This window comes from Pan troglodytes, chromosome 1 (assembly GCF_028858775.2).
Source record: "Pan troglodytes isolate AG18354 chromosome 1, NHGRI_mPanTro3-v2.0_pri, whole genome shotgun sequence".
NCBI lineage: Eukaryota > Metazoa > Chordata > Mammalia > Primates > Hominidae > Pan > Pan troglodytes.
In genome coordinates this window covers 114,360,020-114,375,930 of record NC_072398.2, presented here as the reverse complement: position 1 = coordinate 114,375,930, position 15,911 = coordinate 114,360,020, and the positions used below count along the sequence as shown (strand labels likewise).

Here is a 15,911-nt window from a genome sequence, read left to right as displayed (position 1 = left end):
CCCAGGATACTTAGGAGGTTGGTGATGCTACCAGAAAAAAAAACCCCACCCCAAAACATAGGAGCAATATGTGTGGGGAGTAGATAAGGGTTTTAGAGATGTCGAGTTTGAAATGCCCATAGTGTACCCAGGTAGAGATGCCCAGTGCTTAGCACAATAGCCAGCACGTGATAGGTTTTGGGGACAACACTACACCCTTACTCCATATATTTCCTTTTATGAGAAGGGATCCCCACCAGTGTCATCTTTTTAGCCTCTCTCTTCCTCCCTCTTTCACTCTTCCCCAGAGAACAAGGAATTAATTTATCTGATTGATGAGTATATTAGGAGCAGCTGGATATAAGTAGCTCAGCTCCTTCTTTTTCTTTTTGTTTTTGCTGACTCTCAGGAAGCCCGTGTACATTCTGCTGTGCTCCTGCAGGCCGTCAGTTGTTCAGGGGTAGAATCTGCTCCTGCAGGAGACTTGCACCAGTCTGGTTCTGTCTGACAGTGGGGAGTCTCGGCTGTAGCCCACTTGCCTACCTACAAAGCCTCATTCTCTATTAACATATTTTCAGCACTAAAGGTGATATTTTGATCTTCCAGTTGCCTTATTTTTTTGTCCTTCTCTTTAATTGGTTCAGAGCTAAGCTGGGGAAGAGGCTGTTATTTATTGGACTTCTTTGAACCCCAATAGTAGGTACTCAGAAATATTTACTGAATAATTATGTTTTTAAATGACATATCTAGCAGCAACTGGAAATCTAGATGTGGAACTCAGGACAGAGTTCAAACTAAGGAGGTGGACTTGGAAATGACTAGCATGAAAGTGATATTTATTAGGCTTGAGTGATGTTGGCTTTATTGTCGTTTTTACAGCCAATACTTATGGAGTGCTTATTATAGGCCAGACACTGTTCTAAGTGCTTTGCATGCATTAACTCATTAATCCTCATAAGAACCTTATGAAGTAGGTTATTAGTATTCTAGCCCTATTTATAGATAAAGAAACTGGAGCACATACATTGAGTAACTTGCCTAAAGTCACATAGCTGGTAAGTGACAGAGCTGAAATGAAATAAAAGAGATAGGATTGTCTAGGGAGGAAATTGAGCAAAAGAAGCATGATTTCATTTCTTTACATCTACCATTCTCTGCTTCAGAATGAGAATAATACTTCCTAGACACTTTATAGTGGTATGATGAAAGCTAATGTAATGACATGGATCCTGTAAAGATCACTGCCTGGAGGGAAAATGCGTCTCAAGCCAAGAACTGGCCATGGCTGTTTGTTTAGCCTATTCTTTATTTGGTAACCCATAACAATCTCTTATTGGTATAGTTTTTCATTCGGCTGAGTGTTCACTGGAGTGGACCACAGAATGGAATTTTCTTTGAGGAAAGAGAAAGCTCTACTTTTAAGCCAGTTACGGAGAGGTGGGCAAAGGGGTAAAAAATTGCCTGAATTAGGAACAACTTGTTCTGTTTTTCAGGTACTTTTCTTTGCTAACCAGTCATGTGAAGAAGACATCCAGCTTCTCCTGTATGACCCTAAACTTTTTCTCTCACTTCACAGAATCTGAGATCAAAAGGCGGAGTCACCTACAGCTGCTAAACTCAAAGGCTTCTCTGTGTGTCTCTTCTTTCTTTGCCATCAGCTGGGCACTACTGCCTCTCAGCCCTTACCTGATGCTAAAATAATGTGTCTCGGCCACAAAAAAGCATGCAAAGTCATTGTTACAACAGGTGAGATTAATCACAAATAGTGTGGGATATTGGTTCTGTGGGTGCTTGTGCTCCTAATGAGAGTCGGATAGCCTTCAGCATCAGCCACAGAAAGAAACATTTAATGACACCAGGGCTGTGACATTGTTTCCACTAGTACTGGGAAAGGTAATCATTTGTTAGGTCAGCAAACAGCATAGACTTCATTGACAGACCCATAGGAAAAATAACATACAATTCAAGTATTTATGTAAATTCAAATACCTTTTAAGTTACTCAGTCATCAATGAAGGCAAAATAACTTATTGAAAAGAAAGAGATATTTAGCCCTGACTAATTACCCTGGATTCCACTGTTATTTATAAAGCATATCATCATTCACATAAAACCCCTCCCTGCCCCTCCAGCCGGCCCCTGTGGACAGTTGGCAGATGACTCACCAACTAGCCCTCCTACTGAGATTTCCTTCTCACTTCAGTCCTCTGGCTCCAATTATTGTTAGGATATTTCCTTTTGAATATTCTTCTGCATATGAAATGTGTATAAAGCTGAGATCATGAAGTTCCAGTCGATACTCCCATATTACTCAGTGGCATCCCCACCAAGCCTCCAGGGTTACAGCCTCAGAGCTATTTTTGTCTCCCCTCTGTCCCGCATGTCAATTTCTTATCCACCCCTACCTATCACATTTTCCCCTGTGTTGCCTCTCAGATTGACCCTAATCCAGCCTTCATCATCTCACACCCAGACTGGTTCTGAAACACTGTACCTGCTCCTTCCTTTCCCTGTTTTAGCTGATAGGAAACACGGTGCCAGAATCGAAGTATTCTGAAACACGATTTCATCATAGCCTTCCTTTGCTCCAGAGCCTAAAGTGACTCTCTGGGCATAACTATATCGAAGTCAAAGTCACAGACGCATACCTACCCACCATTACTACCTACCACTACTGCTGCCTACCACTACCTGCTAACTACCATTACTTTCTGGTCTTGCTCCCTCCCTCACTGTCTTTTCCTGGAAATCTTCTCTACTCTATGGCAATTTATACCCACTACTTCCTTTATCCATTTTAGGAAAATGCTTCCTAGCTTATATCCCACCTTCCCAAGAGTCTTTGTATTTTATATCCTCTTGGCCTGCATGTATGATTTATATCTTACACTCTCCAGGGTACATGTATTCCTTGCCTACATTGCTAAGTCCTCAGAGGCAGGTAAAGATCTGTTGATCTGCTTCTTTTCATTCTTTCTCTTGTTCTCCAAGATTTCACTATAGTGCAGTGAACAAAGGAGATTCTTTGTAAGGAAACCTGCCAGTTTTCATCATTTCCAGTCCTCCACAGTTGTCAGCAGAGATTTCCCTAAGGAAACTGTCCCTTGGGAATCTCACTAGTAGAGGGAAAAGCACTTTTTTCTTTCCTTGATTCCCCACAACACTGCAAATGAGTGTTTAATAACCTGCAACTAAATAATATGTCCTATATAACATAGCTGACTCATCTTTACCTTGTATTCCCTTAGAGTAATAATTTACAGCTTTAAAAAAATATCCACGACATACATCTAATGGATAATGTTCACATGCAGCACACGTAGGCTTATATACAATTACCCAGTTAGCTGCAGTCCACCTCTTTCTCCCTGGCACCATAGAGGAATAACCATAAATCAAGTAGATTTTTTAAAAGTAAATGAATAAGGCTGGGCATGGTGGCTCACACCTGTAACCCCAGCACTTTGAGAGGCCAAGATGGGAGGACTGCTTGAGCCCAGGAGTTTAAAACCAACCTGGGCAATATGGTGAGACCCCCATCTCTACAAAAAAATTTAAAAATTAGCCAGGCGTGGAGGTCCACCTGTGGTCCCAGCTACTCAGGAGGCTGAGGTGGAAGGATTGCATGAGCCCAGGAGGTTTAGGCTGCAGTGAGCCATGTTTGCACCACTGCACTCCAGCCTGGGCAACAGAGTGAGACCCTGTTTCAAAAAAATCATGATAAAAGTAAATGAATAGAACATTATTTGAGACACACATTATAATGGGTAATGGCATTTTAGGCCACACACACTCCCTGGTTAGGAATTGAGGCAGAAACCACCTTTCCACCTCTATTCAGGAGCCTGCCCAGACTCCTCTCAGTTCTCATTTACTATAAGGACCCATCTCTTCTCTTCCTTGAGACTGCCACTGGGATGATACCCCGTTAAGGAGAGATTCAAGCCATCTCTTTTTCCCCAGCAACCCATGGGACCATGTGGCCTCAATAGAACAACGTCAAAATACTGAAAAATAAGCCCCTTTCTAAACAAGAGATACACCACGCAGTGGCAGGGAAGCTCTCAGTTCTCAATAATCGTTTTGTGAATGGCTATAATGGTATCTTATTGCTGTTATTTCCACAATCCCAGGGATCTACAGGAACTATTTCACCACCAGATATGATCTAGTTTTATATTTCTGGGAGGAAATGAATTCATATCTAGAAGTCTGGAGTGAACAAACAAGAGCAAGAAACAAAAAGAAGCCAAGAGCAGAAGGCTCCAATATGAACAAGATAAATCTATCGTCAAAGACATATTAGAAGTTGGGAAAATAATTCATGTGAACTAGACAAGTGTGTTAAGAGTGATAAGTAAAATGCACGTGGAGACAAGTGCATCCCCAGATCTCAGGGACCTCCCCCTGCCTGTCACCTGGGGAGTGAGAGGACAGGATAGTGCATGTTCTTTGTCTCTGAATTTTTAGTTATATGTGCTGTAATGTTGCTCTGAGGAAGCCCCTGGAAAGTCTATCCCAACATATCCACATCTTATATTCCACAAATTAAGCTGTAGTATGTACCCTAAGACGCTGCTAATTGACTGCCACTTCGCAACTCAGGGGCGGCTGCATTTTAGTAATGGGTCAAATGATTCACTTTTTATGATGCTTCCAAAGGTGCCTTGGCTTCTCTTCCCAACTGACAAATGCCAAAGTTGAGAAAAATGATCATAATTTTAGCATAAACAGAGCAGTCGGCGACACCGATTTTATAAATAAACTGAGCACCTTCTTTTTAAACAAATGCGGGTTTATTTCTCAGATGATGTTCATCTGTGAATGGTCCAGGGAAGGACCTTTCACCTTGACTATATGGCATTATGTCATCACAAGCTCTGAGGCTTCTCCTTTCCATCCTGCGTGGACAGCTAAGACCTCAGTTTTCAATAGCATCTAGAGCAGTGGGACTCAGTTGGGGTGATTTCGCCCCCCATCTCCGGGGGAATGTCTGAAGACAATTTTGGTTACCTCAATGAGGGAGTGGAGGAGGATACAGTGCTACTACCAACTAGTGGATAGAGGCCAGGGATGCTGCTCAACCTCCTACCATGTACAGGACGTCTCCCCATTACAATTACCCAATCCGAAGCGTCAACTGTGTCAGGGCTAAGAAACCCTGGTTTTGAGTAGAAAAGGGCCTGGAAAGAGGGGAGCCAACAAATCTGTCTGCTTCCTCACATTAGTCATTGGCAAATAAGCATTCTGTCTCTTTGGCTGCTGCCTCAGCACAGAGAGCCAGAACTCTATCGGGCACCAGGATAACATCTCTCAGTGAACAGAGTTGACAAGGCCTATGGGAAATGCCTGATGGGATTATCTTCAGCTTGTTGAGCTTCTAAGTTTCTTTCCCTTCATTCTACCCTGCAAGCCAAGTTCTGTAAGAGAAATGCCTGAGTTCTAGCTCAGGTTTTCTTACTCTGAATTTAGATCTCCAGACCCTGCCTGGCCACGATTCAAATTAAGGCAACAAACATATACCTTCCATGAAGCACACACAGACTTTTGAAAGCAAGGACAATGACTGCTTGAATTGAGGCCTTGAGGAATGAAGCTTTGATGGAAAAGAATACTTTGTTTCCAGCCCCCTTCCCATACTTTTCATGTGTTAACCACTGCCTTCCTGGACCTTGGAGCCACGGTGACTGTATTACATGTTGTTATAGAAAACTGATTTTAGAGTTCTGATCGTTCAAGAGAATGATTAAATATACATTTCCTACACCATTGTCTGCCTGGTTTGTCAAAAAAAGTGAGTGAAGGGAAGATGGACTAAAAAGCCATAGAGCAGGTTCTAAAGATTAGTACCTAACACTTAACAGGCCTTCAATAAATGTTTGTTGAGCGAATGGGTAAATGAATGGGAGGAAAGATAAGACTGTGAGTATGGGCTGAGTGGCTGGGTCTAGTTTCTTAGTGAAATTCCACTGGGCTTATACCAGCCTGGCACATTTCCATCTTGGGAGATACCAGTAGCAATGGGCTTCAGGCAGATACATGTAGGAGAGTGCATATAGGTGGACAAACTAATTGCTCTATTGTCAATAAATCTGACTTTCACTACTGAGAAATTATTAAATTCTCAAACATTAGAGCTGTAAAAAACTCAAAGTCATCTTTTCTAGTCCTTTAATTTTTCAGATAAAGACCCAGAGACTCAGGGTAAAAGAAATGTAACTGGCTATGCTCAGATTTTATAACATTATAAAAGCCACACTGGTAATTGATAGAGAGATGTAATCTACAGAAAATTTAATTGCCAAATGGAAAATTCCCAGAGGATTTTTAGACCAACTTTGCCCTGTTGCATTCCCAGTTTGGTCCCAATATAGGCCTTCTGCAAGAAAAGATCAATGCCGAACCGAACTGAGAAAGCAAACTGTGAAAGCATGAACAATCCCGGCCCAGATTAATTATTTGGCTTTGTCCGTGAGCACACAGTAGGTACATTAGACAACAGATGTGTCATATCACCCCGACTGCAAGGACCAGATTTTGAGGTACACCATAGACATCTGGGGATGTTCAAACCGATGTGCCAAAGGAGAAAACATTTCAGAAGTGTCGACACATTTGAGGGAACAGACAAGTCAAACTTCGAGGTGAAGTATGGGCTGTCAGCTATCTCCAGGTTGTAAATACACAATGACCTCAATCTGTGCATTGTTAACTGGGGGAGAGAAGTGTGCAGGGGTTATTATTACATAATAAGGATTCTGCCCTGTGGCGTATGTCATGTGCTTTGGTTCTGTTGATGAAACTTGTAATTCCCAGTCTGCTTCCAGCTGGTGAAGTCTCCACACATCCATCAGGCTGCTCTAATTCCCACTATATTACTATGTGTTTGAACTGTTTGCTCCTTCGAACCTTGGCTTATTTCATCTTTCATGGAATCATTCCCAGGAGTTTCAATATGGGAGTCATCAATGAAAATAAACAGAGTCACAGAAACAGATGCCTTGTCCATGAGCACACAGTAGATACCTTAGATAACAGATGTTATCACATCAGCCCAACTGCAAGGACCAGATTATGAGGTACACCACAGACATCTGGGGATGCTCAAACCTAAGTGCCAAAAGCTAAAACATTCCAGAAGTATGGATACATTTGCTGTCTCCCATCTTTCTTTAAATTTTACCCATAATCAAGGTCCCTCCAAAATTCTTCTTTCCTCATGAAGCTATCTATCACTTCATGGTCCAATGCACCGTTATGTTACTCTTTTCTTTAGTCTACACATGCATTTTTTTCATTGCTGTGCACTTGGACTCACTTGAAGATGATAACAAAATAAGGATGGGACCCAGGCAGCCCTTGGAAGTTTGCTCTGTGAAAGAGGATCAAGTAGATATTCCCTGGCAGGCTTGTTTACTGATGGTGTCTGCTGGGCCAATGCAATTAATTTGCAGCCTGGAAACAGCAGGTCTGTAGTTATCATTCCAGGAGCCCCTGTCCACTGGAAGATTGGCTCCCTTGATGATGGCATTGCCTTGACTCTTCTCAAAGTCATAACTTTGACCTTCAGCTTTATCTTATCTCATCAATTCAAATTGCCTGGCCTAAGAAGTATTCTTAGTAGTTTCAATTGAAAGATCTCTTACCCCAAACTCTAAAAGTTACTTTAAATAAGAACTTTATGGACACTTTGGTCTTATATCCTTTCCTTAGAACAAACCAAAAGCTATGTTCAGTTCATCTAGCCTATGAGCTGCTCATGGTAGACTGGAACCACTTCCTTTCTCTCTAGTTTTCTAATTTGCAGTTTCCAAACTTTATTTGTAACCATTCGTGTATCATTATAGGGAGAACTATTTAGGTTTTGACAGATTAAATCTGAGAATCTTATAGTATTTAATATGACTTTGAAGAGATGGATCAGGTAGCCATGTATAACTCAAGTGGTGAGTCCAGGTCTTATACCTCAGGTAGGTAAGACTGGATGAGAGACAGGGTGATAGCATAAAGATGGCAGTTTCTAGTGAGAGGCAGCAGGTACTCCCGAAACAGCCAAGTCTCAGCCTGCTAAATGAGGCTGTATGAGAAAAATGATAATTGTCTTCAATTCCTCTCACCTTCCCTTTTATCTGTTTTTCCTTATGGTTCAATCAACCCTCCTCTAGGTCTTGTGTACTCTCCATCTCTCTACTATTACTTCCATCAAAACTCCCACCAGCACTGCCCCCAACAAAAATGCTCCCTGGCATTCAGCGATACATGAGAAGGTAGTTTATCAACTATAATTTGCATTAGCTTAATGCACTGCCCTCCCATATAAGCAAAGCCTTACTTTATTGAAATAAACCTACTAAGAGTGAAGAATAAGGTATCACAAAAATATCAAACTTGTGAGAGATACTTGGGGTATCATACTGTAGACTGACAATTCTCAGTCTGGAGGCTCAGGGGTGCTTTATAGCAATACAGATATTAACGCCTCCATGCCCCATTGCTGAGTTAAGAATCACTGGGAGGCCAGGTGTGGTGGCTTATGCCTGTAATCCCAGTGCTTTGGGATGCCAAGCCAGGAGGATCACTTGAGGCCAGGAGTTCAAGACCAGACTGGGCAACATAACAAGACCCTGTCCTTACAAAAAAAAATTTTTTTTAATTAACCAAGTGTGGTGGCATGCACCTGTAGTCCCAGCTACTCAGGAGGCTAAGGTGGCAGGATATTTTAAACCCAGGAGTTCAAGGCTGCAGTGAGCTAGGATCATGCTGCTGCACTCCAGCCTAGGTGACAGGGTGAGACCCTATCTCTTAAAAAAAAATTCACCATGTAACATGAGACATGTTTGAAGAGAACACATCACCTATATAAACATGTAACTATTGTGGAAATCTGAGGTCTACTGATGCAAATAACCACCTTTATAAAAGGGAAGGAAATGGAGTGCCTCTTATGGGTCAAGCTAGGTATTTCTCTCATCCAATCCTTATCCCATAAGGTGGTATCATTTTGACCCTAGCACCGTCACCATCACCATTTTATAGAGGAGAAAATATGTTCTGAGAGGTTACGTAACTCACCCAGGATCACATAGCCAACAGGTTAACCAGAATTCAAACCCAAATCTATCATCACAACCCACACTATTTCTGAAAGAGTATAAGAATGTGCAAAATTGCTACATAAGGTTTAAAACATTGTATGAATATTGACAATCATATTCTTATTTGTATCAAAATATGAGGATTTGTTGGGAGGTTCAGCTTCATAAGATCTTCAGCCATCTGTGAGGAGGATGGTTCCTCTCCCTGGAGGAGACAGCAATGACTGCTCAATTACGCTTAGGCCTTCTCTGATGCACAAAGGGACTGGCAGTGACAGCGCAAGCCTCTTCCTAGCTCACTGTGAGGACACTGCCTTGTGCTCACGCATCTCCTTGGAGCTATCTTCAAGGCTTCACATGTAGTCTGTAATCTGATGAGGCAGAAATCCCTTTACCAGATGATGCAAAATGTTTCCTGAGACCAGATTATGTGTTCCTTGTTGTTGGCCTCAAGTATACCTGGAAAGAACAGATTTAATTATTAAATCCTCCTGAGTCCACTAATGTTGAGAATAGATTACATATGGTTCTAGCCTCTTTGCCATGACCCACCACACTGCTTTTATATAGTCAAATCTATCAATAATTTCTATTTTGGTTTCTATCTTTATATTTAAGTACTTCCCTTAGTACTTAGGCCTTCTGTAGCCCTCAATTATACAAAAAATTAATCTTTACATTTTAATGCTTCCATGTTTTATTTTTAACATTTAAATATTTAATCCAATCTGAAATTAATTTTTTGTATATTCTGAGAAGAATTAAGTATTATTTTTTCAAGTGATTTTATAATACCATTTGTTAATTTATCCTTACCCTCACTGACTTTTTAAAATATTTTATTATATGTATTTTTCTTACATATACTTGTGTCTGTCTCTGAACTTTTGATAACCTTTGAGACCTACAGTTTTAGCCAGCATATACAGAAAGGAAAATGCTATGTGCACATACATTCACCCAGCCATTCCCTGGAGATGGGTAAGAAAGAACAAAATAGAAGAAAAAATTAGAAATTATTAGTGAATAATCAAAAAGGATTTCTCAGTTTAATAAATAAACCCTTGTAAGAAGTCTTCCTGGTATAAATTAGGGTATTACCATTCTCCTTTAATGAACAAGGAGCAAACGGGTAGATACAATCTGGATAAAGATACACAAGTGTCAGGGAATTCTTGTGTCCATTAAACTTCTCTCCCCACCTCATCCATTTATGAGCCAGAGTACTCTACTTACCTACTTTCAGGGTCAAGTCTGAGCATACTCTGAACAGAGTTCCTGCTGTGGGCAAAATCTAAATAGTACCTACTTCATCTAGTAACTGTGACAATTAAATGAGATAATTCATAAAAAGCAGTTATTACATTTCCTGCCTGTATTAGTCTGCTAGGGCTACCATCACAAAATATCACAGATTGGGTGGCTTAAACAATAGACATTCATTTCTCACAGTTCTGGAGCCTGGAAGTCTAGGATCAAGTGTCGGCAGATTTGGCTTCTCCTGAGGCCTCTCTGTCTTGTAGACAGCTGCCTTCTTGCTGTGTACTCACAGCATTTTCTGTGTGTGTGTGCACTCCTGATGTCGCTCCCTTTTCTTTTTCTTTTTTTCCACTGAGGCATTTTATTTGTAAGTATGTATCACATCCTTAGAAAAAGAATCCCAGGATTTTCCCTCCTGTATGTTTTTGTCTTACTTCTTTGTGGTCCATGATGCCAGCTTAGATTGTCAGTATAATGACACCAAACTGGCGAGATGGGAGCAGATTTGCCTGCCGTTTTTCTAGATCTTTGAGTTGCACATCAAATCTGGGCCTGATCACTCCATACTTGTTTAACCTGCCTGTGAGATTCACAGCAGTTTTCCCAGCTCTGTGATCATCAGCGATTTCAAATTTGCCAATGTAACCATGCTTCATCAACACAGTTAGAAACCAGATGATGACTTTGGAGCATAGCCTAATAAGAACCTGGCATTTGCCTCCTTTTCCAGTGTTGATGTTCTTGAGAGCATCAGCCAGGGCGTTCATGCATTCCATTATGGCAGCATGTAGAGATGGCGGAAGGAGGATGGGAAGGGAGGGCACATGGAGTTCCCCTTTTGAGGACACCCATCATACTGGATTTGGGCCCACCCAAATGACCTCATTTGACCCTAATTGCCTTTTTAAAGGCTGTATCTTCAAATAGAGTCATGTTCTGAGGTATCCTGGAGGTCAGGAATTTAACATATAAATCTGGGGTGGGGCGGGGGCACAGTTCCATCCATAACATGGGCATATATGAAGGAACTAATAAAAATTAGCTATTATTAAGTATGTGTGGTGGTCAGAGCAAATGAATATCAAGGAACCACAAAAGAAAAGACATGAACTTTGCTTTTTTCCCTCCATTTGACCAAGAATAGATGTTTAATGCTTGAACAGCTGGGGCACAACAGAAAATCTTGTCCAAATAGCTACTGATAGCAAACCAGGTCAGAGGACACTTAAAAACTAGAGCACAATGGCTCAGCAGGTAGATGCTGTTAAGGGAACAGAATTGGCTAATGGCCTCCCCAAACCACAGGTTACTATTTTAAATGTTACAAAAGACCATAGATCATGAAAAGATAAAAAATAAACCAGTGTGGGTCCAATCTTCAAAGGAGGAGAATTGAGTGATAAAGGGGCAGTTTGTCTCCATGTGACTAAACTAAATTGCTGAGTGCTAGGGATGTTTTTAGGCTAGAGGTAGATTACAGTCTTTTCTGTCCTGGGGCTCTCAGGATAGAAACCGGTGTGTGTGTGTGTGTGTGTGTGTGTGTGTGTGTGTGTGTGTGTGTGTGTTTTCTTTCCTTCACCCTTAACTTTTTGTAGTCCTTGAAGACTGAAAACACCTGTGTGCTGGCCAGTCAGGCAAAAGCGATACAGACACATTTACTTCTAGAGCTACGTGGTGTAAACATAAAAGAGGGCTTTTCTGGGGAAACACAATCAGATTTCAAGGAGCAGGGTAATCTCTGGGCCCTTATAGCACTTAGGCTGGGTATAGCTGTACTGGACTCATCAGGTTCAAGTGTTCCAGTAGAGAGTGACCCTTCCCCACAGTAATGGTCTATATTATATCTGCAGGAAAAGTAGGCAACCATGATGCTATGCAAGCCCTCAGTTGAAGAAATAGCCCTGTTGGAAATTGGAACCCCCAATGCTCAGAAGCTGTTATTAGGTTGTTCTTCCAAGGACTTCCAGGGCCTTTCAGATGTATATCTGCTCAGATAAAGAAAAGGAATAATCAGACCTCCGGAACAGCCATTGTAGGAGGGTCAGGTAATCCTCCCTACATACAAATGTCATTGAACTATTGATCAGCTGAAACTGCAACACAAAGGGTGACCACATGGGTGTGGCCACATGTGCATGTTGCCAGCTCCCTGCCAGGTATGGGAAGAAGAGGCCTGCAGGACTCTGCCCAGATTTGCATTATCGCTCAGGTGAACAATTGCCCCAGACTCTCAACTAGTCTTCCTGCCTTCATACTTCCAATTAGTGATCCAAGAACTACCCCCTACCCCCCACCCCGCCCTTTTTTTTTCTTTGAGACGGAGTTTTGCTCTTGTTGCCCAGGCTGGAGTGCAATGGCGTGATCTCGGCTCACCGCAACCTCCACCTCCCAGGTTCAAGCGATTCTCCTGCCTCAGCCTCCCAAGTAGCTGGGATTACAGGCGTCCACTGCCATGCCTGGCTAATTTTTTGTATATTTAGTAGAGGCGGGGGTTTCACCATGTTGGCCAGGCTGGTCTCAAACTCCTGACCTCAGATGATCTGCCTGCCTCAGCCTCTCAAAGTGCTGGGATTACAGGCATGAGCCACCACCCCTGGCCCGAGAACCACCCCTTTAAGGGATAATACAAAAATACAAGTAATTTGCTTCAGGAAGGGGAGAGCAAGCATTCATTACGCCTGCAGGTTCAAAACAGAAGAGTGATCAAGTTGAGAAATAAACAAACAATTCTTTCCCAGGTCAATGTGTCATGGTGCGGTGGTTTGATCCAATAATTCTGGCAAAGTCCTATGCATGTTCTTGAGAGAAGGTGGGAAGATTGTCTTGATTGGAGCTGGGAAGACAGAGGGAAAATGGCCACTCACCTAGTGGGTTAAATAAGCCAAGAATCCTTTAGGACTGAAAATAGGTGATTCTCAGCTTTCTTTAATTAATGTGCAAAAGAACTTGGGTATGTACATAAGCTAAAAATTATTGACGATTTTTAATTTATGGAGAAAATAATTACTCCTAAATCCACCTCCCTAATAATGATCAAAATGTGTATGCTTTAGTCCTCATCCGTTTGCATACATATTTTGAAAAGCTGTGATCATAGCCTTTGTCTTGAATAAATGTATATTATTACATACCCAAATATTTGCTAATTTAGAAAACAATGGATTTACCAATTCCATCCATTTCACTTGAGAAATTTTCCATCTGGAGTACATCTTTCATTAGACAATAGTTCCTGCTGTTGAAGGCTGAAGTTGCAGCCTGGGTTATACCTCACACTTTTATACAAAAGGAAAGGTGTAGAATATGGTAAGGAGGGGTAGATTTTAAATGATGGACGCTAGATACAGGAGAAATGCCTGGACTCTAGAAAATGAAAAAAAAAGAACATCTTACTTTTATGGCACATCCTGGCTTATATTAAAATCACCGTTAAAATGGGGCTAATAATGCCTACTTTAAAGGGCTTTTTGAGGAATAAATGATGGGAAATTGCACTGTAAACTGCAAGAAAAACAACAAAAAAACAAAAACAAACAAAAAACATGATACATATGTAAGGTAGAACTGTTAGTGTCACTCATGAGTCTGTTTCTCTTGCTAAACTCCAAATTCCTGAAAAACCATTGCCTTACTTTTCATCTTTGTACCATCCCCACTCTCCCCGACTTCCCACCTCCTACCGCACCTCCTGCAGAGTATGACAGAGGCAGAAACAGCTCTTTTGGAGCTGAGAGAAACAACCAACCAATTTTTTCTAGGACTGTCAGGGATATTTCACCCAGAGTTTTACATGGCTAATGCGATCTAGGAGCTATTTTCAATATTTTATAAAAGTCTAACCTGAAATTATGCTGTTGTCATCAGTAAAGCTTTACAAACCAAATAAAACATCAAAGTTTTCTTTTTCCTTCCTTTTTCTTGTTTTTTTCTTCCTTTCGAATGGGGTTATATAAAGCAACTATGCATTTTATTGAAAAATCAATTATTACTTTAATAAATATTGTGAGATGCCCTGTCATAGTTTCAGAGGACAAAGAATGAATAAGATAAATCATAATCCTTGCTTTTAAGGAACTCATAGGGCAGTGAAAACAGACAAGTTTAACGTACACGTATAATATTGTATGACAAGGACAATAATAAGAAAAATTACAATAAAGGAAATATATATGAGAGTCTTAATGCAGACTTTAGTGGGGTTAGGTGATCATGAAAGGCTTCCTGGAGGGAGTGAAACTTTAAAAGACCCCTGGGAGTTATCTAGGCAAAGGCTGTGTGTGAAGGACAAAGTGGGAGGCCAGACAATATGTTCCCTGCAGAGGGAGAAATATATGCAAATATCTAGAAGTGAAAGAAAACATGTTACCAAGAAACTGTGGTTCCATAGGACCCCAGTATAGAACTGGAGTACAGGAATGGGTAGAGAGAGGGTGTGGGGAAGTATGGCATTTTCCCTTTTTTTTTTTTTTTGAGACAGAGTCTCGCTCTGTCGCCCAGGCTGGAGTGCAGTGGTGCGATCTCAGCTCACTGCAACCTCCACCTCCCAGGTTCAAGCGATTCTCTCACCTCAGCCTCCTGAGTAGCTGGGATTACAGGCGCCAGCTACCACGCTCACTTAATTTTTGTATTTTTAGTAGAGACGGGATTTCGCCATGTTGGCCAGGCTGGTCTCAAACTCCTGACCTTGTGATCCACCCGCCTCAGCCTCCCAAAGTACTGGGATTACAGGCGTGAGCCACCGTGCCCAGCCTTTCCCCAACTATCATTTGGAAAAATTTCACACCTAGAAAACATTTGAAAAAATAAATGCAAAGAACATTTATGTTTGCTTCACCTAGATAATACACACACGTACACACACATACGTACACACACACACACACACACACACACACACACACACAGAGAAATGAATTGGCAAAAAGGTTAACATCTGGTGATTAGTTGGTGGTAGAGATTTCTTTTTTCTTTTTTCTTTCTTTCTTTTTTTTTTTTTTTTTTTTTTTTGAGAAGGAGTTTCACTCTTGTTGCCCAGGCTGGAGTGCAATGGCACGAACTTGGCTCACTGCAAACTCCACCTCCTGGGTTCAAGCGATTCTCTTGCCTCAGTCACCCGAGTAGCTGGGATTACAGGTGCATGCCACCACACCTGGCTGATTTTTGTGTTATCAGTAGAGACAGGGTTTCACCATGTTGGCCAGGCTGGTCTCATACTCCTGACCTCAGGTGATCCACCCACCTCAGCCTCCCAAAATGGTGGGATTACAGGCAAGAGCCACCGCACCCGGCCAGTGGTAGAGATTTCTAACACTCCTCAGATACTTCCTTCCCACTAATCTGCAAATGTAAATCTTTCTATATCTTTCATCTATTTTATACTTTTTTCCCTCCTTAGGAAACTTTGGAGATTGATAGTTCATTAAAAAGTTCCATTGTTATGTGCACACACTCTAAGAATATCTAGTGTAGATAAACCAGTGTTAGTCAGCCTTTCATGACCAACCCCCTAAGGAACAATTTTAGACTCTTTTTTTTCCTAATCACCCCTCAGGAAACTTTAATCTATCTATCTATCAT

General features: G+C 41.4%; 2 protein-coding genes across 2 annotated transcripts in view; one reads left to right on the top strand and one right to left on the bottom strand.

The window, feature by feature from the left end:
• The window catches only part of VTCN1 (V-set domain containing T cell activation inhibitor 1), a 67,950-nt gene extending 62,202 nt beyond the window's left edge, over positions 1-5,748 (top strand). Inside the window, exons 5-6 of the mRNA XM_003308292.4 lie at positions 1,556-1,725; positions 4,113-5,748. Of these exons, the coding sequence (XP_003308340.1) occupies positions 1,556-1,680 (125 nt within the window). The 3' untranslated portion in view covers positions 1,681-1,725; positions 4,113-5,748. The remainder of the gene's footprint in view (positions 1-1,555; positions 1,726-4,112) is intronic.
• A 5,044-nt stretch (positions 5,749-10,792) lies between these two features.
• Positions 10,793-11,110, bottom strand: LOC101059076 (small ribosomal subunit protein uS8-like). The gene has a single exon (XM_054678354.1). The coding sequence runs from the start codon at positions 11,108-11,110 to the stop codon at positions 10,793-10,795; it is 318 nt and encodes a 105-aa protein (XP_054534329.1).
• Positions 11,111-15,911: the final 4,801 nt, after the last annotated feature.